Here is a 27,133-nt window from a genome sequence, read left to right on the forward strand (position 1 = left end):
ATCACAGATTCGACTTCTTTTTCGTTGAAAAGCTTGGCAATAATAGGCCGGTTTTTGTTTTCAGAAAAACGGCCTATGCGGTGGGCCCGGGCTAGAGAAGACACAGTAAGCCCAAGTTTGTTAGAACAAAACTCGCTAACAAGACGCTCTGAGACCTCCCAAGTTTCGGCCTTATCAGAATCACGAATGCCAAAAAAGAGGACGTTGGACCTGCGGGAACGGTTTTCCAGATCATCAATTTTTTCTTGAATGTTTGATACATCGTGAGAATGACTCGTGGAGGCCTCGGATGTGCGCGTTGACTGGTTATTAAGTTCCAGTTCTTCCACACGTTTAACTAAAGCCTGCATTTCATTTTTCAAGCCTGCATTTGTCTGGCTTTTGAGCTCAAGTCCCTCTACACGCTTTGCCACAGACTGCCATTCATTTTGCAAGCTTATATGAATTGTGCGGATCCTATTAACACTTTCTAGCATGTTCGTGTGGTTCGCCTCGAGCCTTTGAATAGCATCGTATACAAGTTCTAGTTTCTCCTCCTGGGCCTTGGTCATAGGACCGGGGTTTGATTCAATGTCCCCACCTAAAACTAATATACGCCAAAGGTACACAACCGTTGCACGAAAACGCTTCAAGATGTGGGGGGGGCCACGACACCGCTAAAAGACAGACATCGTCATCTCGGTAACAGGAATATTCGTAATAGCTAACCTGAAACAGCATCAACGGTGAGTGGCGTGGCATTTCGTGCGCAGTGCCGTGGCCCAAGAGGGTGGTGGAATCCGCGCGTTTTATGTAGGTATCCTGGTCAGCTGGTATTGTTGCGCGTTGCCAGGTCAGAAACTCGGACGTCTCCAGATTCGGCAGTGGTGAGCACAAATGGTCGAAAAAACGGTCGCAGTCGACCCGGAACGAGTCAGCTGCGCCAGCTTGCGGGACGGGCAGGCCAGCGGGACGGGCAGGCCTGCCCGCATGCGGGTAGCATGCGGCAATGGTCCAAGGATCTCCATTTCCGAAAATGGTCTAGAGTCCAGCCGGTTCAATGCTGTCCGGAGAGCTTCACGCTCATCGTCGAACTGCATGAGGACAGAGGCATAAGGCGTGTTCAATTGTTTCTATAGAGCCAAAAGAGGCGCGCATGGGCGTATCCCCCATTGCAATGCAGAACAAATAGGCGCGTACAACCCGGTCGATTAGCTGATCAAAGCATATTTATCCAGCCAGCGAACAAGGTTGGCGGTTACGGAAGCGGGAAGGTCGATCCTTCTACGCCAGCGCCGCTCAGCCATCCACCGCCTGTGACTGAGCTCACCCCATGCCAACCGGAGCAACATCACCGTACCTCCCCTACCTCGCAACATGCGCCCAGTTCACCACGCACAGTGAAGGGAGACCCGGGCCCGGGCCATAGGCAAGCAAAACGGGAGTCAGCCCTTTACAGCCTACACGGATGAGGGGCCTTACCCTAGACGCGCAGGCGCCACAGCCACCGCAATTGTCAACAAAGAACATCGGAGCAGCATTTCGCTTACCGGAAAAAATCCCCTCCAAGCCGATCGAAGAAGCTACCATAGCCCTCGCGCTCTCCCAAACGGAGGTTGAAGTCATAGTGACCGACTCCCAAGAGGCGTGCCGCAACTTCGCCAGCGGCAGAATTCATGCCACTACGCTTAAGATCATCAATAAAAAGCCGCCAACGAGATCAATCACGATCATCTGGGTGCCAGCTCATCACGGCATACCTGTCAACGACGTCGCCAACCACGTGGCTCGAGATTAAACCCACCGAGCCGACGTCGAGGAATCTGAACCCGAGTGCATGCACCCTCTAGTATCGTACCACGACATCACACAACACTGCAAGCTAACCCGCAGAACATAGGCACCCCCACACAAGTCGCCCCCTATAGAGAGCTGGAGCGATTCCTCCGGGCTCTGCAGGTTAATACTTTCCCCCATCCAACCGGAAATCATCTCATAGCCACTACACAATTTTCTCCGATGGCCGATCCCGCAGAGGGGGTAACGCCATTTCACTAACGCACAAGAAAAGGAACAAGGTTTGCGAGACCCACGGAACTTCACCAAAATTGCCTCCTCTAGTGGAGATCAATGACATGACCGGCCGATTATCTTGAGCTAAATTGATCAGGTAAATGCATTTGTTTCACACGGTGCGAACTATTAAAGTGCCCAAGTGCTCAATGGCAGAAAAACTGTATCTCCGCAAAACGGGGTTACTCGAACTGACAGTCGCAGTGTTTAGGTGCCGACGTCCGAGTGAAATGTATCCGAGTGGGTCGTGTGATCTTTACAATGATCCCTAAGCAGGAAGAGCGTTCTTCATAAACACTAATAAACGTTTCGCTTCAAATGCTTCCACCTACATGAGGAGCGGCTTAATTAAATATCGGCCTATACTACCGCTATAGATCTGCTGGTTAAGTGGTTCTGTTCTTTGCGTAAACATGCAATGAGCCAGCAGACGCTGTCTAAACATTGTCACTGCAGTAAATTTGTCGTTACGCGCATAATTTCTTTAATGAAGAGCAAAGCTTCCTAAAACGATTCAGCTATTCGCTCAGGCCTGATACACACAGCCGTGATCCGCCACTTCCCATGACTGCCATGAGAGAGAGAGGAGCATACGTTAGGAGAAAGCGTTCCCTCGCAGGCGCTGCGTTGTGTTCCCTGCAAGGAAGTAGCAATAGCGCATTCTTTCGTCTATTCAGCTTCACTCTCTGTCGTCAGTTTCTGCTCAAAAAACAGGCCGCCGGTGACGTTACGAGCGTCGGCCAACGTCGCCGGCGCCTGGTTCCTGAGGATAAACCGGCGAGGAAACCCTCTCTCTCGCTGACGGACGCCGGTGCCGTGATTGTGACGAGGCGAAGCGAATCTGGGCAGTGTAGGCTGTACTTTGACAGTGAGCGTCGATATTTTCTGCACAAGTTTTTCTTTTTCTCAACTTACTGTTGTGATAGCGATTCTATGGATGCTCGAGGTACATTCCCGCCATCGCCGTTGTTGTGCTGTTCTGCTATTGAGGACGCATGCGCGGCCCGCACGTGGTGGACTAGATGGCCTCCAGAGACGCGAAGCGTTTGTCCACAAAAGAGATGAATCCACTGCTGGAACTAGCGTTGTGCGCACACATACCAGCATTTCTTTCTGCTAAACACCTGTGTACAATACCACACCGTGGTGAACTTCAAGCTAAATTTACGTAATCCTTTCTTGGGAGGCTGACCATAGCCAAAGATGCCATCCTTCACTACTGCAACCTGCAATGCCCCTTCCATGCTCCTCACCACGCCAGCGTTGCGAGACGCCTTCGGCGTAGCGCTAAAATTTGTCACTGGTTTCAATGCTTCGCCTTCGGACGACACTGACAACTTATGTCTAGAAACCGACGAATGAACGCACACAATGAACGCCTTTTCATTTGTCGTGTAAATTTTTTCAACGTCGTCACTCGACCTTTTCCTTTCCTTGTGACACTAAAGAGCGCGTAATCCAAGCGCGCGCCGCGTGTCACGCAAGCCAGCAAGAGAACACGCCGGCCCCGCGGCAACTTCAAAAGAGGGGGAGAGCGCATACGCCTCAAGCAACAACGCTAACAACGGCGCAGAAATGTGTGGAAGAGCCTCGACAAAGCGACGTTAACCGGAGAGAGAGAGAGAGTGAGAGAGCACACGCGCGCGCCAAGATACCTTCTCACCCGGTGGCGTATTTCTATTTCAGCCCCCGTACAGCGCTCGACCGCTGGCGCCGCGCTGCGCCGCTCGCGCGTACCATGGTTCTAACCGCCGCCGTTGGAACGGAGGAGGCGTTGACGGAGAACACGCTGGGTTGGGGGTGACTAGCCTGATGTTAGGGTATCGGTGGCATTCCTAAATAAACGCATCACTGTTTTGATGATCCAAATATAATCTCACTATCAGGGAGGGAGCAGTCTACCTGACTGGAGCAGTATTTTTTATTTGGGGTGTTGCTACGCTGCGCTCCGCAACACCCCAACGACCGCCGCTTCGCGTCCACGCCCGGCACCACGGCTTCCGCCGAGGCGCCGGGGTTCAAATGACCGCGCTGGCAAACAGAGAGGAAAAAAAAAGAAAAGCGTGATATTAGGAAAAAAAATTCTAGCCCGGGCGGGATTCGAACCCGTGTACGCACAATCCCGAAGCGAGCGCTGTAACCACTGAGCCATACAACCACACTTGCAAGACCTGCAAGCATGCGAACCATATGATTGCGTTCGAGCGCCCTCGGCGAAAGCAACCACCTAGAAACGCGGTACGCGCGAGCGGCGCAGCGTGGCGCCAGCGGTCGAGCGCTGTACGGGGGCGCAAATAGAAATACGCCACCCGGTGAGTCGAGAGACATTACTACAGTGTGAGCATGCACCAATAGGATGAGTCATCACCCCCCCCCCCCTCGTGAATGCTCCGACAGCGGCGGTCGAAGGTACGAGAAAAGAATAGAAGCTTCCCAAGCCTTGGCCATGCTACGAGATCACGACACCGATAAGAATGTTCGAGAACCCCTGTGGAAGCTATAATACCGCCGTGCGATAATCAGAGGGGGGAATTCAGGAATTCAGGAGTTCGAGAGTTCAGTCCGCACCGGTGAAGTGATGTAACGTGAAGACCAAGCGTCTGCTGAAGAAGGGGATTCCCCGACAAGCTAGTCGACGAGTTCATCGAGCGTCTGCATTTCCGGAAGTTCCTTCTTCGAGATTTGCCTCCGAGCTACGCCGAGATCGTCTGACTCGAAGACCAACACGGGTGAATGCGATTGGACACTTAGTGTTCCTTTTCATTTTGTACTTTACGTGTTGGACTCTTAGTGCTTGTCGTGAGTTAGATTCTTGTGTTTTGTGAATACATCTGATTTGTATTGTGTTGTGTCTAGCATAAGTGTGCAAGTGTGTGTGTGTAACAGCCTTGTGTGAAGAATATATTTTGTTGTGTCTTGACAACTCTGGGCTTTTGACTCAGTCTTTGGACAGCAACCGGCGTTCGCTGGCGCACCAGAGGGCCCACTCTTAATTGTCCTTGCTTTCGTGGTATTATTTTCGGAAGCTGATAAGTCGGCTTTGGAATTTGGTCCGGTGTCTGCGCCTCGTTCACGGGGTCTGTGACACCTTGGCTTCTGAACCCGATGACTGGGAGTCAGGACCGTTGTCGGCACTGGACGGGGCCAACGGCTGCCTTGCGTCACCGCGGTCACCGTGGCCATGCGCTGACCTTCCGTTCGTAGACAGACTGGTCGTGAACGTGGGCAACATCAGGCTGCTGCTGGTTTGCGAAGACGCCAGAGAGACCGTATGCATCTAGAATGTTTTGGAGAAAGTCGGGAACTTGTGCGTCGGCGGCGTTTTGAAGGCGGCGATCGTGAAGTACCAAAGGATGGGCATCATCGACGGCGCCGAAGGCTGACTTGAACGCGTGTTCAAACGCTCTCGGAAATCGGAGCCTCGTGAGTGCCCTGAACGCGTCGAAATAGCCGGGCGGTGGGCTTCCCTTGTCGATGCGGTGCGGTGTCGATGCGGTGGGCTTCCCTTTCGATGACGTTGCAGCACATCCGGCACACGTCGTTTATCACATCTTGACTCACGAGTTCGTTGGCCTGGCTTTAAAAGTCGCACTCTGGGTCGGCTGGTTCCCTTGAAGCGCCGTCGGTAGGTTCGGGACGATATAACGCTTCCCGGCGGTGGTCGACCAGCGACAGCGATGACCTGAATGTGCTCCGATTCTCCGGTACCGACGTGCTCGGTCCTGCAGCGTTGCTGTCCATGGCGGTCTGGCGCAAACTCGACCCGGTCGCAGAGACCTCCTCCTGTCCTTTCTACTCGCTGCGTTCGGTGGAGCTTTTACCATTTTTGTCCATGGTGTGCAGCTTCCCTGGACCAAGCTGCGCGTGTTACGTAGACGAAGGTCGCACAAGTCGTTAAAACACGAAAAAGTGGAGGTTGGTCAGTTAAAACCACAGTACCTAAAACAAACAGCCCACTTCGTCTTTTGCTGAGAAGCGGAGAACTCGCTGTTAGTGAGGATGATAGCAAAGTGGCGCCACCAAGTCAACGGCGAAGTAGTTTGAAGGAAAAAAGAGTGCAGCACAAAATAGTTTAAATGAAATCAAAAGTTGAAGAAAAAAGAAGAAGGTGAGGTGCAGACGTGGAAGAGAGTGCATATACATTTTCAGGACAACGCGTAGAATTTGTATGTCGAATAAAAAAAAAAAAGATCAAGACAACGCGAGGGGAGCTTATTAGCGATTGCCTCCGAGACCTGAATCACGTATGAGTCACAGATGCCGTGGCACAATCGGACGTTTATTTGAGACTGTTTTACCGCCGTAGCGCTTTTTCTGGAGGCCTGCAGCAGGCTTTCGTTCAACGAAAACTACGTCATCGCGCGACATGGCGGTACCCGTGGTACCAGCTTCAGGTTGCACGGGTAGCCGTCCTTGTAGCCGTTATTGGCCTCTCTGGCCCCTTCAAGTGCTTTTAGAGTTTTGCTTTACCCTTAATCTCATTGGGCGGCATAGTTGGAATGTTATCGCGGCAGTCTTCTTGAGATTGGTTTCCAAATCTCGAGGGAAGAAGGCCTAGCCTATGGTGACACCACGGGTGACAATAGAGTTTTCTGGTTCACCCCCATTCGCATTGAATGTATATACTAACTTGAATATACATTTAATGTATAACTAACGAAGCGCCTAAAGACGCAAACAAGGAACGCACGAATAATTTTATCTCGTTCAGCTTCGGTTTGCTCGCGAAGCTCAACGTGTATTATTGAGATGACTGAAATTGTCATTCAGGTTCACAAACGCACGAACGTGTTGGAATGTATATTTTTTCGCTTCTTAAATGCGCCTCAGGAGATTGACTTTGATGACGTGGGAAAAACTAACTTAGGGCTCATTGTAACACCGGCGACTGATAGTGGTCGCGTGACCGACCGCGACTGCCGAGTAAGGAGTAACCCACGGCGACCGATATTTGCACCTGTGAGCACTACACACTTAATATTTTATAGCTTTATGGGTTATAAAGGGTGTTCGGTTCTTCCATGGCTAGCACCATCACGTGCAAAGGTTAGATGGGATTGTTGGTGGGAACTGATGATGCTATCTTGCTTGCCGACTTTTTCTGGCAAGTAAAAATGATGATAGCTGTGACACACGACACGAGAAGTGCATTAAATAAACCCTGAAAGCTATCGCTGTCGGATATTTCTGTGCACCCATGGTTGTCAGCATTATTACACATTTCAACAACGCTTTTTCTCATCGCATGTTTAGTTAGAGCTCGTTGTCGTGCTCAATAGAAATTTATTGCGGTAGGACGCTCCGGGAGCAATGCGTCGACGCTCGATTAGCATTTCCGCCGTCAGCGTCGCCGTCGCCGTGATGTTCCGTATAAGTTCAAGTGCGATAACATTGTGGCCGCGCGTCGTTTGCTGTGGGTGCGAGGGAAAGCGTGCGAGGGTGAGCCGAGGATAGTGGCTCGATCTGGGGGCGCTGAAGTAGTGACGCTATCACGCGGTTCTTTTTTGTATTTCGGGGGCTTTATTTAAGGGCAATTTCAAGAAGCTCCATCAATGGTACTTAGTTGCAAATGCTTGAGTCGGCCATTTTTGAATATAATCTGCAACTTTCGTATTTACACTTTCTTGGCGAAGCCAATATTTAAAAAGTGAGGCAATTACTTTATACTATATAATTGACTTTGCAAAACGAAAAGAAAACATACCGCCGACTAGGACACGCGATCGTCAACTCCAGCAATCTTGTTGGAGCTTCCTAGCAGCCTCCGTCGTTTTTAAAACAATGGCTACATTTATCTAGGACACCCTGTATATATATATATATATATATATATATATATATATATATATAGATATACATCGCAACTGACGGTGATCTGCTTCGGACCACCGACAGTTCTACTTCGCACCTCGATGAGGCACGACGTGGGTCGAGTGAGCTCCTGAACAAGAATTTGTGATAAACGCGGTTTAAAATTCTTGCATCCTGGCCCTCAATCAGATGCGACGTAATGCTAAAGCATTTCTCTCTCATTTACCGCTAAATGGCCACGGAATTTTACTAGGACACCACCGCAACGAGTTTGATGAGGTTTATTGCATTTCAAAGAAAAACTTAATATCTAATGACTGTTGGAAGCGGATTTTTGATTTAGTCGTCTACTTTTTAAATAGGAATTCTTGAAAATTGCAAATGTTAATTAAGGAATGCTGTCAAGTTTAAAACTCTGTAACTCAGTAATGAGCAATGATATCACAATGCTGTGAATTGAATCTCATAGTACATTAAAGCGGATAATCTTGAGGCAATTTAAGTGGCTCTCAAGAAGACCACTATTATGTGAGGAGAACTTCTGCAAAGCGCTTGTAAACATTGTAACAAGTTTACGTAAGATATAAATTGATATGTAAAATTTGTCCGCTTTGGATGTTCTAACGAATTCAGTTGACAAAACTGCGATATATATTCTTGGTGCAGAATTAGAGAATTGTAAGCTATTTGCTTCCATTTATTTCAAACCTATCAATTTTCGGCAATTTTTGTAAGAAAAATGCAGGTCCAGATTAATAATCCGCTTCCAACAGAGTCACTGTAATGTAAATTTATCTCTAAAATGCAACAAATGCCACTAAATTAGTGCCTGCGGTTATCTCCGAAAAGCATTTAAGCCTTTTACATGCATTTGAATAGCCTGCATCGTAGTCGGGCCCGAGGTTTAGATTCCTCTTAAGCTTTGACAAGACAATAATTTTTTCGGTGCTTTTTTGTGCTAATTTTTTCGGCCCACCAGGTGGTGACATTGTCGCCTCCTGGTGGGCTGTCGGAGGAACCACAGGTCGTGCATTAAGGTGGTCTCCCTCCGAAAGTCCGTGCGCCTTGAGTATGTTCTTGACGAAGTTAGGCAGGCTAGCTCACCCCTTCAAAGAGACAGGGTGAGCAATCGTACCAGATTCTGTCCCCGGTTGGCGGGACGCCATCTCAGAACTTTGCCCTGAGCGCCGCCTTGAAGGAGTCCACGAAACCTAACTTGAAGAAGTGCTTGAAACATTCCTTGTATTCGTCCTCAGATCCCGCCTGCGTCGCCAACTGCGCCTAGTGCATGTTCTAAGATAACTCGCGGGGTAACCAGCGGTTCAGCGACGCCCTGTGGACTCGGGCAGCTTCTTCGGCGATTATGTCCGAATATAGTTAGCTGACCATTTCGATCAAACTTTCGTCGACGAATTGGCAGTCTCAGTTTATGTAGCCACTCACATGTTCGTCCGTGTCTCAGTCAGACACGCTGCTCGGTGTCGTCTGCTGCGGTAGCGACCTGCCACTGTCAACCATGCAGGTAAGAACGCACAGCCACTGGCCGGGCCGTCCATGTCAATGTCAAACTCACGGTTCAGTGGCGGCTGTGATTGCGACTTCCCTTCTAAACGGAGGACGCTTTACCGAAATTGCCCGATGCAGTAGTGCACCCAGGATCTCTGCAAGGGGGGGGAGGGGGGGTTGACAGTCTGCCAATACCATCTAAACAGCACTAACTTGATTTCTTCACGAGAAATTGTAAAAAAAAGCCCTTTTTGCGAGTGTGCAGACGATTGCGCGTCTTACATCTTAGTTGCAGTACTCAAATGCGTAAGGAAAGAAAAGGGGTTAAACAAAAGCGAGGTTTAAGTCGGCCTCAGGGGGGGGGGTTACAACCCCTGAATCCCCCCCCCCCCGTCGGTGCGCCACTAGCCCGATGACCCCAGCAATTATTATTATTATTATTATTTGATTTGTACACATATACACACAAGGACACAAACGGATTAAGGAGGGAGCAAGCTGACAACTGCCACCGAGAGGGGCACAACGCCTGCCTACACTAGCCCGATGACCCCAGCAAGGACATGCTGGGCCCCGCCGCGACATCGTCTCCATGTTCGCGCAACGTCGACGAGGAGGCCCGCTGTTTTTCCCGTTCGCCCTCACCGAAGCTGTCGTCTCGAACACCGGACTTCGTGGCCATCGCGGTCAAATTTGTAGAACTAGTATCCTTCAATTCAATGTCGCTCCAGAAAAAAAGGTTTTGAGTAAGGTAAAAGCAGTCACGTCGTTTTAATGCGATGGGGTCGCAGGAAATCCGGCGTCGGCGTTCGGGGCCAAGAAAATCCTCCCGAAACACCCCGCCCACGCAGGACTTCCGCGTGGCGCAAAGTCGCTGGTGAAATTATTGAATTTCTCAAAGTAAAATGCGCCAGAAAATCGTAAAGTGCGACGTACCCAAAACCTACAGATGTAAGAGCAGCGGAGTGTAATTTTATTATACGAGAAAACATAATTCTCTGACGTGGAAACTGAAACGCAAACCCCTTTTACAGCATTTCGACCACTTGACCCAGATGGTGGCATCTGGATGAAATCTAGATGGCGCTCGCCTCCTCGGCAGCGCATGCGGAGGCGTAGTTCTAGAAAAAGAAAGCTGCAGTTGCCGGGAAGCCTGATAAACAGCCAGGGATCTTTTAATGCTATCGCGTTCCACTCTTAAAGGCGAAGCTTAAGCGTCCTGCAATTTTTTTCTTCGCTCTAATAATAATAATCATAGTCTGACAGCTTCGGGAGTTTTCATTTTAGCCTTCACATCTCGACGATGCACGTTTCTATTGCTATTTTATTTTAATGCGTTAGCATTCTTAGGGTACTTTACATACTTTCCCGGGGCTATCTATCTATCTATCTATATCTGTATCCAACCTTCTTCCGGTTGCCGCCATGACGAGTTTCTCAACGTTCCACGCACCGGCGCGCCATGCATTTCGGAGGCCACGCGCAGGCTTCGCGGAGGCGTCGCTAGATGGCGTCTATTGTCCTTAAGGAAGCGTGAAAGAGGAGTCCCACTGCAGCACAGTTCTCATACGTAACTTGTTTCCAGGGGGGCCATACGTTGTGCCGCTACATTCATTCGATGCTAAACGCATGAACGTCGGCAGTCATACTGAGATGAATTCTGCTGAATGTTACATTTTCTTATCTAATAAATATAATAACAGTTATTTTTAAGGTGTCATCATGAAATATACTGCTTAATTTGATGTTATTTTGTCGCTCGATCGACTATATTGAAGAGGACTCTTTAGTTAGAGGCCATCTCCGATTTTTCTATTCATATGTAGGTAAAACGCCGACATGCTCCCATGAGAGATGCGTTGAAGCAATGTGCATTTGAGGGCGAAAGTAGAATTTTAGTGACTGTGGATAGAGGAATTTTGATTTTGGGCTGCACATATTTCTCACAAGCTCAAGATAATCGGTAAGTCAAGACAAAGTGAAGTGCGCTGTTTACAGATCTTTATTTGCACAATGAAGGAAAATATTCACCGACGATTACGATACTCCCTAATGCGAAATTTGAGCGCAGCTCTATACGTGTTTTTATTTCGCGATATATTTGCTGGTGCAGACAATCTGTCTCGCGCGGCACACTGCAAGCGGAGCGAATTGTGGTGCGACTGCTTCACTAATCTGGAGATCGCGAGAGCAAGCGCGTGGTTCACGCGTGGGCGCGATTCACAGCAGCCGCCGCTGGCAGACCTCAGACGACGCGCGCTACTGTGGAGCCCTCTCGTTGCCCACATAGCTGCACTATGCTTTTCTTCTCACCCTTTCGCCATACCCTCCCCCTCCGGTTTCCTCCTGGTGTGGTTCATCCCCGCTGTGCTCCGCGTTCGCTTTCATCTTTGCTGTGCTCGTTCGCTCGGTGATGCCGACGCTCGCCGCTAGAACGGGTGCCTAAAGCATGCTTCACATGCAAGCGATTGAGCGAATGGAGCGAACAACGGCGAGGCGCGGCGAAGCTCTTCGCGAGGTTTCGTTTCACATGCATTGCCGCCGCTCATTTTTCACCGCTGCGAATATCGTCCTATGCGCAGGCTTTCCCGCACTAGCCCTTCTCTGATCACGTGGCAAGGCGGATCGTCATTGGTTCGGAAGCGGTGCTGCCGCGCTGCCACCGCGATGAAATTTCAACTTGCTCGAATTTCGCCGCTCTAGACGCTAGTGCCCGCGCCGCCGCCGCCGCTCGAAACAGGTTCCTGCACCGCGGCGGCAGGAATCGCGAGCGTTGTCGCCTGTGTGTGAAACAGGCTTAAGACCTGAGCTCTAATTAGCAGAGGTAGGATAGGATAGGAATAAACTTTATATGTCCAACGGATATGGCTGTTGGTGCCCGGGGCTAGGCTGCCAGGGGTCCATCGCCGGAGAAAAATCTCTCGAGATCCTCGGCAATAGCCCTGGCCCGCTGGACGGCCCACTCCTGGTCTTCGGGTGCCTCGCTGAGGAGGGCGGCTTGCCATCTCTCTGTGAGGCGCCCACCTTCAGAGGGTCCTGATGTTGTCTTCTGCCTTCCTCTTGGTGCTTCTTGCTCATGGCGTTGACATTCCCAAAGCATATGGGCCATATCAGCCCGTTCGTGCTCGCACCAGGGGCAGCCGGGCGATGGGTGCCGCGCGGGCCACAGGCGGTGCAGGTGGTAGGGGTTGGTGAAAGTGCCTGTCTGCAACCGCCTCAGGTCGACTGCCTGGGACCTGTCCAGCCGCCCGTGGGGTTGTGGATATTTCTTGCGTTCTTTCTTGTAGTGACCAAGAACCTCTCGGTACGAGGCCGGAAACTCCGTGATGTCGCGGTTGGCGTCCCCGTGGCCCCCAGCTCCATCCGCCGCGATTTGGGTTGTGTTGGTAACTCCTCCGTTGGGGCCCCGCACAACAACGGCGGCGGCTGCCCTCTGGGGGATCGCGTCGCGGCGGGTAAGCTGCCTCGCGACGAGATGGGCGCGCTCGTTGTGGTTGGGCGGAATGCCGGTGTGTCTTCGGCCGTTGGTATTGTTGTTGTCGTTGTTGTCGCGGCTGTTGTATTTGGTGGTGCCAAGCTCCCCGACGTGCGCGGGGAACCATTTGAGGGCCTTGTTCGTAATCGTGCCGGACACGAAGTCCCCGACTCTGGCGTTGAGCATGCGCGCCACATCCGCGGACACCCAACCTTTCGTGTAGTTCCGGATAGCTGATTTGGAGTCGCTAATGATCAGGCTATCCTCCGTACTTCCGTGGAGTACCGCGAGGGCTATGGCCATCTCCTCCGCTGCCTCGGCCGACGGCAGCTTCGCTGATGCCGTGACCCGTATCCTTCCCTTCGTATCTACGACTGCCATGGAGAAGGCGGGCGCCGACGCCGTCGGCCGGCTGTGTCGTTGATGTTGGCGCTTTTGCTGCTGCCGTTTTTGTCGTAGTAGTAGTAGTGATGGTGGTGTTGGCATCTCCGGTTCGTCTCGCACATTCTGTTGTAGTGGCGGTGGTGGTTGTCGTCCCTCTTCGCCGCCAACGTTAACGGCGGGCCGCGGGTACCTGGCTGCATCGACGAAGAGGACGCCTTCTCGTCTTCCATGCTCCTCGAGGATTGCTACCGCCCTGCGTTTACGTCGTTGCACGTCATGCACCGGGTGCATGTTCTTCGGCATGTTTTCCGTCTGTATGGCGTCCCTGACTTCCGGTAAAAGCGTTTCCTTCAGTCCCTGGGCCTCGTGATATCGAATCCCGAGCAGGTCGAGGATTCGTCTTCCCGTTCTGGTGCCCGACAGCCTCTCCAGCTGCGCGATTCTCTGCGCCTCGGCGACCTCCTCGAGCGTGTTGTGCACGCCCAGCTCGAGGAGCCTGTGGGTTGGCGTGTACTGGGGTACCCCCAGGGCGGTTTTGAACGCCCTGCGGATCGCCACGTTCAGCTTGTCAGTTTCGCTCCTGTTCCAGTCGGCGTACGCGGCGACGTACGATATATGGCTCAGCGCGTACGCCTGTATCAGCCTCGTCACGTTGTGTTCTTTCATCCTTTTTCTCTTGTTCGCGATCCTCCGCACGAGGTGCGTGGCAGCGGCTACTTTCTTCTGCAGTCGGGAAACCAGCTCGCGGTTGGCACCGTTCTCTTCCAGCCACAGGCCGAGCACTCGCAATTTGGACACCGTCGGTATTAGGGTCCCCTCCCTCGTCGTGACGTGTACGCCCAAACGACGGGCGTCGAGCACGCCCTGCGGGAGGGGTCCTTTCTTGCGCGGTCTGTGGAGTAGGATCTCTGACTTGTCGGGTGAGCAGACGAGTCCCGTGCCTTCAAGGTGCCGCTCCACCTCACGGACGGCCCGCTGCAGCCGGTCTTCCATTTCGCCGACGCTCGTGTTCTCCGTGGTCCACACCGTCACGTCATCTGCGTAGATCGTGTGATTGATGCCCTGTATTGCATCGAGACGCTCCGGCAAGCCGATCATGACGAGGTTGAAAAGCATAGGGGAAAGTACTGAGCCCTGCGGCGTTCCCGCACCGCCCATTCGGACCGTTCGTGGCGTTGCCCCGTCGATCTTGACCGTCGCCTCGCGCCCATTCAGGAAGCTGCTGACATAGCGGTGGAACCTCGCCCCGAGATCGAGTCGGCTGATCTTGTCCAATATGGCCAGGTACTTCACCGTGTCGAAGGCGCTCTTGAGGTCTAGCCCGAGTAAGGCGCGCACGTGCGTACTCGGAGCGTTCACGACCTGTTCCTTGATCTGCAGCATGACGTCCTGAGTGGAAAGTCCCTTCCGGAAACCGATGATGTGGGTGCCGAAGGCGTCCTGCTTCTCGAGGAGCGTCGTCACCCTGTTCAGGCAGGCACGCTCCATCACTTTCCCGACGCAGGACGTGAGGGAGATCGGTCTCATGTTTCGGACCTCTAGCGGTTTGCCCGGCTTTGGTATGAGTATAACATCCGCGGACTTCCACGCTTGCGGAATTCGGCCATCCTTCCAGCACGAGTTGATGTACTCGCAGAGCTTCTCGATGGCGTCGTCGTTCAGGTTTCTAAGGATTTTGTTGGTGATCCTGTCAGGACCAGGCGCCGATTTGGTCTTCAATAGCTGGAGGACCGCTCTAATTTCCTGCACGGAAAAGTCTGCGTCCAGCTCCTCGTTGGGAGCCCCGCGATACTCGGGGTGACTCTTCCCTTCCGGTCGAGTGAGGTGCGTCTGCACGATCTTCTCTGCGAAGGCTTCAGGGTCGTCCTTGTACTTGTGTCGCAGCTTGGCCATCTGTGTACGGGTCGCCGTTCTGGTGCTTCCTGGGTCGAGCAGGTGCCTGAGAATCTTCCAGGTGCGTCCCGTGCTCATGTTCCCGTTCATCGTGTCACACAGCTCCTGCCATTCTTGTTCGCACAGGCGGCCGCAATGCGTCTCGATCTCCCGGTTGATTACAGCGATCTTCTTGCGTATCTTCCTGTTGAGTTTTTGCTTATTCGCTCTCCGTTGCATGGATTTCTTGGCCGCAACGAGATGTGCCAGCCGGCTGTCCACTCTGGACGGTTGGGGAGCGTCGTCGTCCCCAGCTCCGCGGGATCTGTCTCCTCCTTCTTTGGGGGATTCTTGTCGCCAGTCCGTCCATTCAATCTCATCGGTGGATTTCTCTACGTCCGCGAGTAGTTCTCTGCACCATTCGCTGATGTCTTTAATCGGGCCCTCCTTCTTTTCTCGTTCTCTATTTTTCCGGAATCTATCCCAGTCCACAATTCTGGCCTTTCGGCAGACGTCCTCCTCGCTTTGATTCTCTCCCACGGTCACACACAGGATCCTGTGGTCACTCCCCAGGTCCTCGAAGGAGTTCGACCAAATGACCATGTCCGTTAGCAGAGGTATTGCAGTTCACCTCTCAGAGTATCTGGGGCGGACAAAATGTGAAGTTGAGTTTAACACTTATGCGACGTTTTCACAATATATATGAGAGTTTCGGAAATCTTATACACATAAATTACGGGTATATTTCGTTGTTCTGTATGATAAAGCAATTAGATTGCACAGCTAATGCTACACTTGTAATACAGTTTTTTTTTTTGTATTTGCGAGTTCTAAATTGAACAAATTGGTGAGTCAGATTTTTTATATTTCGCGGTTTTCAACAATTTTGGTAATAATACTCTTGCATAAATCCCGATTCATCCAGTGGCTACACGTTAACGTTATCTTTTAAGTGCAACAAATGTAATAAATTTAGGTGCACTGTACTCTGAGCAAAACAATTTCTTATATCGCCGTGATTTAGGTGGGAGCTCCTGAGGTTTGTTTTTGCGTTTATATTTCGTTTTTCTCTTGCTCTTTCGCCCAGAACTGTTGGAAACAACTTTTAGCTTACCGCTGCTTCTAGATTGCTCAAATCAACAAGGAAGCAATAAATTGAAATTGAAATTTGGTGTGCCCTATCAACGACTGATGTCCAAAAAAGGCGAGACGAACGCACTACCTTTAGGCGCAAAAACATACTTTTTTTCGCTTATTAAGACTGCGTATTACTCAGCTACCCGACTTCAAGGTTGAAACAACAAGAACAACAATGACGACGATGACCACAAATATTAAGGTACACGCGTCGAGGTGCCGCGTTCATATAAGCCTGTTTTAACATTTTTAAGGAAGAGAAGGTATGTGCGATTTCATTGGTAGTGAAGTAAGCGCAATGAGAATAATCCAACAGCGCTAGAACTAGGTGCAGCGTCCGTGTTAGCAAAGGGTGATGATATATACTTAGAAACATTTTCTGGGCCCGATTTATATCTTTGTTGTATCAAAAAATGTCATTCCTGACGCATGACTCGTATTCTAGTTGAGGAAGGCCGACTGCTGTGTGTACAACTTGCGGAACAGTGTACGAGAATTGAGTTCTTCCGATATTCTGCAAATAGAACCAAGAGAGCGTATAGCCCGCATTGCGACGCGTTTAGTGTGAGCGGAAAAGTGTAAGGTTGCATCTGAAAGGACCCCGGTTTTGAACCCATATTTGCGTGAGCGTACTTTCTTTAATTTCGGCCGTCATTATTTATGTAATCATTCTTTTATGGCTTATCTAATTGCGCACCCTAATAATTGCATAACTGTGTTTGTCTAATTATTTAGCTTGATTTATTTTGCAAACTTGAAGACAGCACAATTACGTACATAATTAAATCCGCTCCTTCCTGCTTTGCGTGAGAGTGATGGCGTTGCTCTTGGCGGAATTTAAGGTTAGTACATTGTCTATGCACCAACTAGAAAAATAAAACAGGTCACAATAATAAATAATAACAATATTAATAATAACTATTTTAGTAATAATAATAATAATAATAATAATAATAATAATAATAATAATAATAATAATAATAATAATAATATATTATTATTATTATTATTATTATTATTATTATTATTATTATTATTATTATTATTATTATTATGAAGTGTATTGCATGGCCCGACGAGGACCTTGAGCTTCTGAAGTCTGGTGTGAAAGCTTTCGCGTGTAACCTGTGCCAGAACGTCGACCACGCCGACATTCCAGCGGCTAGGCTGAGCGATCCCAACACGCCCGCTGCTTCCCCATCGGCGACCCCTCCATAGGGCCCCGCTCTCGTCGGGACCGGTTTTGAGGCGGTTGGTGACATGGCGGCCCTCCGTGGCCTTCTCCTTCAGGCGCTCGAGGGAATATCCTTCCTCAGCGATGAGGTGGAGCGGCTGCGGAGTGATAACGAGCGTCTGCACAGGGTAAACGCGCTGGCATCCGCTCAGCAGGCCGAGACTATAGGTGCGCTACAGGTCGAGGTGCGTTCCCTGCGTAATGTGCTTGGCAAGCCGTCTCCCATTTCTCCTACTGTGATGCCGCCCACTTCTCCTACTGTGCTGCCGCTCCACCCGTCCAAGAAAACCTATGCTGCGACCGTCCAAACTGCTTCGCCGAGTGCTGTCACCGCTGACCATCTCTCCAAGGCAACTCGGAGTGAACTCCGGCCTGCTTGTTTTGGAGCTGGAGAGAGCAAGGCAATATCTGTAGCGAAATGCGCCCCGCGACCGAAAGCCATTTTTGTGTCCAGGCTTTCTCAAAATACGACGTCTGCGGATCTGACTGCTCACCTGTCAAACGTCGGAGCACCGCCAATCGCCTGCAAACGCCTGAAGACGAGGCATAATTCCTATGCCTCATTTCTCGTCTGCGCTAACGAAGCCATCGACGATGAAGCTCTTAAGCGCCTGAACGACCCGTCTATGTGGCCAATGGGGTGCCTGTTCAAGCCGTTGCGTGGGGTGCTACACGACGGTATGCTTCATGCTTCAGAGAAGACCCCAAACGATCAAAGTGGTGTGTAATCTGGACATTTTCTACCAAAACGTTCGTGGACTTCGCACCAAGGCACGTGAATTTTTCGCCAATATCATTTCGTCTTCCTTTCCTATTTTTGTTATTTCCGAAACTTGGCTCTGCAGTGAAATTTCCTCCTCAGACTTTTTTCCGGCACATTATAACGTCTTTCGCAGTGACCGGGACTTCAGTGGAGTTAAGCAAAAAGGTGGTGGCGTACTTATTGCCGTTGACAACTCACTGACATGTGTAAGGTGCAGCGACATAGAAAGTGTACAGGAATCGATTTGGCTTGAAGTTAGCCTAGCGCGCTGTGAAAAATTGTTAATCGGAACCTTCTACGTTCCACCGAATATTTCTCCTGCTTTGTTTGATCAGGTCATCTCTCCTATTGAAAATGTTTTATCCTCCCATCGCAAACACAGACTAATCCTTCTTGGTGATTTTAACACACCAGGAATTGATTGGACCACGCTTACATATTGTCATTATAATCATTACATAGAGAACAAATGCAGCCTGTTGTTAGACTTTATGTCCTTCTGTTCTCTTCAGCAGCACAATTTGATCGCCAATTCCTGTGGCAACGTTTTAGACCTTTGCCTCTCTAATGCTCAAGCTATAGATGTTTCCTGTTCTGACATTTCCCTTGTCCGTCCCGATAAGTTTCACCCCTCACTTAAGATAACTGCCTCTGTGTCAGCCTTGAAGCAGAGCTTCTCGACTGGCATTAATGAATCTTCTCGATTTGCTTTCAAGCGGGGTGATTATGTTGGCTTATACGACTTCTTGTCCACCAGAGATTGGTCCCTGGTCACAGATAAAACTAATGTTGATGACCAAATAGATCAGTTTACAGAGCTTGTTTTGAGCGGTATGCGCCAATACATTCCTCAGTACAGTCCTAGGCACTCTAAATATCCCAATTGGTTCTCATCTGAACTTATAACTGCCCTAAAGCATAAAGATCGCGCGCACCGTAAATCCAGAATTCCTGTGCCTAATGAGTGGAGAGAATTCCGCTTTTTTCGAACTCTCTGCAAACGCCTCTATAAGCGGGATCATGATGCATATATTGCATTCTTGGAGAAGAGCGTCTCCGACCGGCCGGCGGAATTTTGGAAGTATATCCGCAAGCGTACCAGTAATCGCGGAGAGTGTTTTCGCCTGCTCGACTCTGGTGGAGTAGAAGTCCAAGCAGTAGCGGATTGTTTTGCTGCCCATTTCTCTTCCTTATATAAGCCTTCAGGTTTCAACGCTGGTGTCAGTCAGCAGCACACAACGGCTCCTACATCTAGTCCTGTGTTGTTTGATGCAAAGCTGATCATCGAATGCCTTAAGCGCTTGAAGCCTTCCCTATCTTGCGGTCCTGATGGCATCCCTTCCACAATCTTAAAAGCGTACAGCGGTATATTTGCCCCAGTATTGACATCTATATTTAATAGCTCTCTGAATACTTCCACCTTCCCTCACATGTGGAAAACTGCTCGTGTTTTTCCTGTATTTAAGTCTGGCTGTAAAACCGATGTCTCAAATTATCGCCCGATTTCTCTTCTCTGTGCCACGTCTAAGGTTTTTGAGCTTGCTCTTCACAACGTATTGTCTTGTACTGTGAAGAACACATTGATTCCGAATCAGCATGGATTCCTCACCGGCCGCTCTACTATCACAAATCTCGCAAGCTTCATGACACATATCTCCGCGCCGGTACTTCAAAGGGGGCAAGTAGACACCATATATTGCGACCTCAGTAAAGCTTTTGATGTAGTAAGCCACTCACTGCTTCTCATCAAGCTTACGCACTTTGGTGTTGACTCGTCAATTGTAAATCTATTGCGGAGTTATCTTATTGGTAGATCATGTTTTGTTAACGTCAACGGCCAAACGTCTTCATCGTACATGGTAACCAGCGGCGTTCCTCAAGGATCAGTGTTAGGACCACTCCTTTTTTTAATTTTTATTAATGACGTTCTTTCCGCCATTCGACATTCTTCATTCCTCCTATATGCTGATGACATAAAGATCTTTAAGGCAATTCACACTGTTGATGACTGTCGCATCCTGCAGTCTGACCTGCTTTCTTTTTCTAAATGGTGCACAGATAATAACCTCACCTTGAATGCTGCTAAGACCAAAGTCATGACTTTCACCCGCAAAACAGCAAGCATCTCTTTTTCTTATTCAGTAGATTCTGTACCATTGTGTAAGGTCCGTGAGATCAATGATCTTGGTGTACTTTTTGATAGAACCTTACACTTTTCAGCTCACACTAAATGCGTTGCAATGCGGGGCATGCGCACTCTTGGCTCTGTTTGCAGACTGTCGAAAGAATTCAATTCTCCTACACCGTTCCGCAAGTTGTACACAACAATCTGTCTTCCTCAGCTCGAATACGCGTCGGTCTTCTGGAATGGCATTTCTAGATCCAACAGTGACAATATAGATCGGGTCCAGAAAAAGTTTCTAAGCATATATCATCACCGCTTTGCAAACACGGACTCTGTGCCCTGCTCTAGCGCTGTTGGATTATTGCCATTGCCCTTACTTCGCTGCCGCCGTAATCGTGCTTACCTGGTTTTCCTTTTCAAACTCCTTCACGGTATCCTCATGTGCCCCGAACTCCTCAGTTGTATCACATTTCGTATTCCGCGCAAAATCACCAGAGAACACAGACCTTTCCATGTTGCTGCCTGTCACCACCAACACTCAACCGTCCATAGAATACACAGTCTTTATAACGCCCACTTTCATGACCTTGATATTTTTCACAACTCTCTGTCTTTGTTCTGCTCTCAGCTTTCCGTTGTTGTGTCTTAGTTTCACCATATTGTTCAACTTCCCTTCTCCATTTTATTATGTATGCATTTTGCGCCTTCGGTTACATGTATGTACACTTTTCTTTTCAAGATTGATATTTTTTATTCATTGTTTTTTTTTCACTGATACTCCCCTGCTGTATTTCTTTTTCTATGTATACGTGCGCCAGCACCCAGACCTCACGGTTGTTCCTGGGCACGATAAATAAATGATTGATTGATTGATTGATTGAAAATGTTTATTGTAGTGTGCCGAGCAACAGCTACAGAGCCTTTGTACTGGTGCACATAAAAAGTAATACGCGAGTAAAAATGTACAGAGAAATGTGGTAGACAAAAACATTTGAGATAGAGAAACAAATAGGGAAACCGAAAACGAAGAGGCGGGCGTAAAATGGAGTTGATCATACAACATGATTACGTCCATTGATACAAAATACAGGAAATGAACTCTGCAATTTGTCAATATACAGGCAGAGTACTTAGTATTTTTTTGGAGTCGAGCCATAGGACAAGGACAGGCAGAAAATGCGGAATGTTACCAGGTATGCTTTTGCGGCACTCCGTTAAAAATGCAATTGATTACAGGGACCAATTTCTGCTTCATGAAAGTAATCGAGTAATTACTGTAATGAAATGGGCTTCATTTACGTTACGCCGTGGTTGCTCAGTGGCTATGGTGTTTGGCTGTTGAGCACGATTTAGTGGGATCGAATCCCGGCCACGGCGGCTGCATTTCGATGGGGGCGAAATGCGAAAACACCCGTGTACGTAGATTTAGGTGCACGTTAACGAACCACAGGTGGTCCAAATTTCCGGATGCCCCACTACGGCGTGCCTCATAATCAGATCGTGGTTTTGGCACGTAGAACCCCATAATTTTAACATTTAGTGGAGCTTTATGACGAGGAAAGAAATACTGATCACTTGCGTTTGACAGTTTCGAACACGAGCGGCACCGACCGAGACGCTTCTGTGCGGGCTTCTGTGCGCAACACGAGAGGTTTCTTTGAGGGACAGACCGCGGGCCTTCTATTGTAGTTCCTGTCAAATTTACTGCACTCAAATCTGCCTTGCCTGTTGCAGCTTGTCTCGTAAACAACTTGTTACATGTAATTGCTTACTGCTGGAAGTAATTCAAGTGCAGTAAGTGTTACTCAGTAAAAATTCGATTTATTACAGGTAATTAATTAGGTGTAATGTGTTCCGTACAAATCTGATTCGAGCATGTACCAGTGGCACATGTAGTCTGCTCGGAAAGACCGGAGCCAGCACATACCTTATGGCCCGAGCTAGTCGAGAACTTGGGTTACCGTTGTATGTTCCATTGGTTATTGTGCGAGATCATTCAACCATGAAAACGGGCCAACGTTGGTAACGAAAACTATCGCTTTAATATAGAGTGGAATCCACTAGAATGCAGCGCTGAGCTAGAAAAGCAGTCACATGCTCCAGGCCACAGATCGATTCGCTCAATGTAATGAGACGGTCCAGTTGGTGCACTGAAAAGTTGTACTTCTGGACCGCATGGAGCGTCGCACGCCTACCGGCGACAAGGAGGAACAGTGCTGCGAAACCGTGCAGCCTCCCGGACGTGCCTCGACCACAGCGGCACACGACGAACTGCTCAGTGACTGCGCTGCAGGACATCAGGTCGGCCAGCACGCCGCAGCACTCGACCGTCGCAAACAGCTCCAGGACCTGGATCTGGCGCTGCTGCGGTGCACGGCGCATCATCGCGTCAGAGCCTGATCCTCGGGAACGTCGATCCAGTTCTCGCGGAAGATGAGCGTGCCCATGGCGTCGCACCTGCCGAGCAGATTGCACAGCATGCTCACGCCCACGCTCGAGAAGCGCACGCTCACGATCTCCAGCGTGTCGAGCGTGGTCACTGTGATGCGGAGTGCGTCCATCAGGTCCCTGGTCGGGTAGTGCAGCAGGTAGTCGCAGAGCCTGGCGTGCCTCAGCTTGCCGCTAAGCTGGAGGTCGCCCCCGAACAGCTCTGGTCGTCTGCGTGACTCGCGCAGCTCCACGGACTCGATGGAGTAGTGCGGCATCAGCGGCCAGTGAACCAGAATGAACGAGCGCCTGCGCTGCATGTTGGAAGCCAAAGGAACCACGCGTCTGGCCAGGGCCAGCCGTCCTTCGCGTAGCTCGATCTTAATGACCCACATCGAGTTGTTCCATAGGGACAGCTCCGGAAGGTGGACGCAGCCGTCGGCTGCGCTGGCCGGGCATGACTTGTCGAGGTCCACCCGGCGATGGCCCATCATGTTCCGCATGTAGCCAAGGTTGGAGACGAGATGGTTGACCGACGGGCACACGCTGGGATAGCTGCCAACCAGGAACGCACCGGACTCTCGTAGGCGGGCGCTCCATGGTCCCATGTTGGAGGCCTGTGGAGAAACACCTGTCGTTCTTGTACTCCACTCTGCTCTTCACATAGCACAGTGCTAATGCGTGGTTTCTGCCTGTTTAAATAGTAAGCGTGGCCAAGTAACAATGGAATACGAGACGAATATTCATCATGTATTTACAGAAAGTTAACGTGTGTCAAGTTTCTTGAAAAGTGCCCTGAGTATACTGAAAGTGATGGCAGCCGGCCAATTGTTCGTGACGTCATAATGTGCATGCAGCTTCTCTACTTATATGTATACTGCATCTGAAGTTAGTGAGTCATTGGCATGGAAACTACCCTTATCTTCACCCAATGATGAACGAGAACCACGCGGATGGAAGTGACCTCCTTGAGTGAGCCCGAGAATGTCAAAGTGCAGTCTACTCCTTCTCGGGATCAGATTCTGTTGCTTGAGAACGCCTCGTAGCCTGCCCTCCACTGTCATACAATTGTGCAACCCTACTCAGGGACATCATAAAACTCCATTTCTTCAAGCACAATGTCAACGTCGTTTCCCAAAGCAAAAACGTCAGCTGCATTTTTTCCTTTTACCTGTACTTATTCTACAACGAATGAATACCGGTATGTAAAGCTGCCGGCTTATGTTCTAGCTGTGAATATACCTGGTGCATTGGGGAAGCGTAACATTGCTGGTTAAGCCTTTCACTACACCAATCCATGGCGCTGCGTTGGTTATTCACGTGCACCTGGTGTATGTTAAGTGAAAAAATACAAAGAAATGGCTACAATTAAGCTGTGTAATTCTGTATTTTCCCTTGCCCTGCTGTGACGTGATACGTTCTTCGCTTCAGCCGTGGTGATATACTTAAGTACTAACAGGATAAATTCAAAGGCGAACAAATACAAAGCTACTAGGCTACGTTATTGCGTTTGCAGCTTCAGATGCACTTTTAACATCGACCTAGTTCATGCACCGCAATGTAATTTGGGGTCGACAGTATGTTTAAACACCGGCTACACAACGACTACAGATATAACTCATTTGGATATAGTTACAAGAAAGGGTGCTCTGATTATGTTCTCTTGTTCGCACTTGCATTTATTGCGAAACGTCAACCGCGTCTCGATGAATATTAATGCAGCTACCATTATAATACGGCTACCTCGATAGACACTCCTACCGGCGACCTGCGGCTGAGAAGGAGCGCCCGATATAGCTACTAAGTCAGCACGGCGTGTTACAAAGCTTTTCTCTAGCGCATTGAGCTACGAAGTAGAGAGCAAAGGAAGGGCCTTACGCTTTCCTTGTAGCTTCGCCGTCGAGTCAGGTGCATCGGTGTCATCCACCAGGTAGCTGGGCCGCCTCGAGGCTTGGACGCAGTACTGGGAGAAATCCCTGGAACCGAGCTGGATCGAGCGTCGCGTGGTTCACACGAGCATCTGCGCGATTTTGATGATGATGATGATGATGGTGATGCTGAAGCCTCAAATATATGTCACAAACCCACTTTGCAGTATAGGCAACGATCCGGGTGGTAATATGATTGAAAAATGAAATATATTAGTTAATATTTAAGTAAGTAATAAAAAGGAAAAAAAAAACAAATGAAAAATCGAAGCTTATAAATAAACCGATGATAAATTAAGTTAAGAACTGCATAATAAGGTAGTCTGCCTTGCGTACATAAAAATAGTAACATGAACTTAATAATTAAAGAAATAAAGTATGAGATATGTGTAAAAATGAGCATGTTAAACTTTGACAAAGAATAATACTATTATTATATCTGTGAAATTGCGTTTTACCCCTTGAATTTCCTTAATTTATAATTTATTGAAGGAGAAATAAACCAATCATGAAAACGCGAAATATAAATAAGGCAATATTTTTGTGTTACAAAGGCAATTATAAAAGGTGCGGCAAGTGTTCCTGTGGATGTATCCCAATACCGTTGCTCCAAGCGAAGGTATACCAGTACTGCATAAAGTCAGTCCTAGATATTGAAGCGGAATTTTCCAAACATCGTTTTCAAAAAATTGAAAACCGCCGACACGATAATAAATGTGATCAATATATTCCGGCTCATTGCAGAGATAGCATAACTGGGACACCATCGTCGGTTCAAAGAATAATTTAGATGCATAAAGTCTGTAGATTCTGCTAATGAGAGGCTTTTTTTTGTCTTCGGTCAATAAAAACTGCTTATATCTGGCAGCAGTGATGTGCGCAGTTGGCGGCAGCACACATATCTCCGGATCTTTTAAAGAAGCTTGTGCTAAAGAATCGGCTATTTCATTAAGATGAATGTCACGGTGGCCTGGTACCCCTACTAAATGAACTAAACTTAAGTGGGGCGGAGCTAATGTATAAAACGATTTCAAAACTGTCGAATTTGTAAACGCGTTAAGCGCGCTGCACACAAAAAGAGAATCTGTGACGATAGCACATTTTGTAGCATGAAGGGGTAACATTTGCAAAGCAAGAACTATTGACAGAAGTTCGCCAGAAAAATTGATGTGTAGTCGGGTAGGCTGAGGCAAAGAAGTCGTACTTTCTCCCGAAAGCGAAGCATGGAGGGCGATAGCAAATTAGCAGCTATACGAAGTAGGGATCGTAGTTTTATAGACCTTATAAAGTTGTTAATATTTGCTTATAAATAAACAAGCACGGTGTCACGCACGCACAGGGAAACAGGACCACATATCTCTCGATGACCGCGGAAACTCGTCAGAACGCTGGAGTGAGAAAGTGCGCTAGTGGCTGCGGGCAAATTGATCGTCGAGCTGTCTCTCGCTTCAACGCGAACTAAACGTCGAAAGCACAGCGCATGCGAAACTACCGACACTCGGCGCATGCACTTTGTCCCCATCGCAGTTCGGTTTCAAGAAGAGGCCCCCGCGGGTTCACACTGCGTCCACATCGCAGATCGCTTTGAAGATACGGCGCGGGAGCCGAACGAACCCTCCCCCCCCCCCCCCCCACCGTCTCCATCGCGTCCTCACCGAGCCTCACGCGCGAACGAATACCGCACGTTTCCGCCGCCTTCCTCTCTGACGTGCGCGAGATTACGCTGCAGTTGCCATCTCAACCTAGAATACTTTCAATTGCACACACGGGTACGGCTTGCGGCGAAGATTTTATCGCTGTTGGAGTTTATACGGAACCTCACGGCGACAGTGACGGCAAAAATGCGCACGGATTGTCCATATTATTGCTATCGCAATAAAAGACCAAACGAGGGTTGGTGAGTAGATTTCCACGCCTGCCTTCTCTTCACTCGACTAAGCATCAGTCGATGTTGCATTTATTGGGAAATGGGCCAAAAAACCTTGCGAGGTGCTTCAAAACGAGGTGCTTCCACCGTGCAGGCACCTCACGTTTACGCAAAGACCCTTCATCGCGATGCTAGTTGTATAGGGGGCTTTAGTTTACGCCTGCACCCATCTGTTAAAATGCCCAGCTCACCTTCGGTTATCGGAATAAATGCCGGAGATGCTTGCGGCTGCGACAGAACGCTCGCAACGCACACTGCTTGGATAGTTCTCGCGGGTGATTGACTGCCAGGCTGCTATTGGAGATGCTGGAGACTATGCTTGGAGAAACTTCGCGCGCTGGCTCGACGACAACTGGAAGTAGACAACATCACGTCACCTCATGACGCAGAGCTAGTGAAAGCGGAGTTTATCCCCGAGCCCTCGGAGAACGAGTTGAGGAGAAACAGCATGGCTAGGGAGGAGGGAAACTTGTAGTCGTTCGTAGCTCTCTT

At 49.2% G+C, this 27,133-nt stretch overlaps 1 protein-coding gene across 1 annotated transcript in view; it reads right to left on the reverse strand.

The window, feature by feature from the left end:
* Positions 1-24,834, reverse strand: part of LOC125943509 (uncharacterized) — a 113,015-nt gene extending 88,181 nt beyond the window's left edge. Inside the window, exon 1 of the mRNA XM_049662860.1 lies at positions 24,665-24,834. Within this exon, the coding sequence (XP_049518817.1) occupies positions 24,665-24,709 (45 nt within the window). The 5' untranslated portion in view covers positions 24,710-24,834. The remainder of the gene's footprint in view (positions 1-24,664) is intronic.
* Positions 24,835-27,133: the final 2,299 nt, after the last annotated feature.

The sequence above is a fragment of the Dermacentor silvarum genome, chromosome 1 (assembly GCF_013339745.2).
Source record: "Dermacentor silvarum isolate Dsil-2018 chromosome 1, BIME_Dsil_1.4, whole genome shotgun sequence".
NCBI lineage: Eukaryota > Metazoa > Arthropoda > Arachnida > Ixodida > Ixodidae > Dermacentor > Dermacentor silvarum.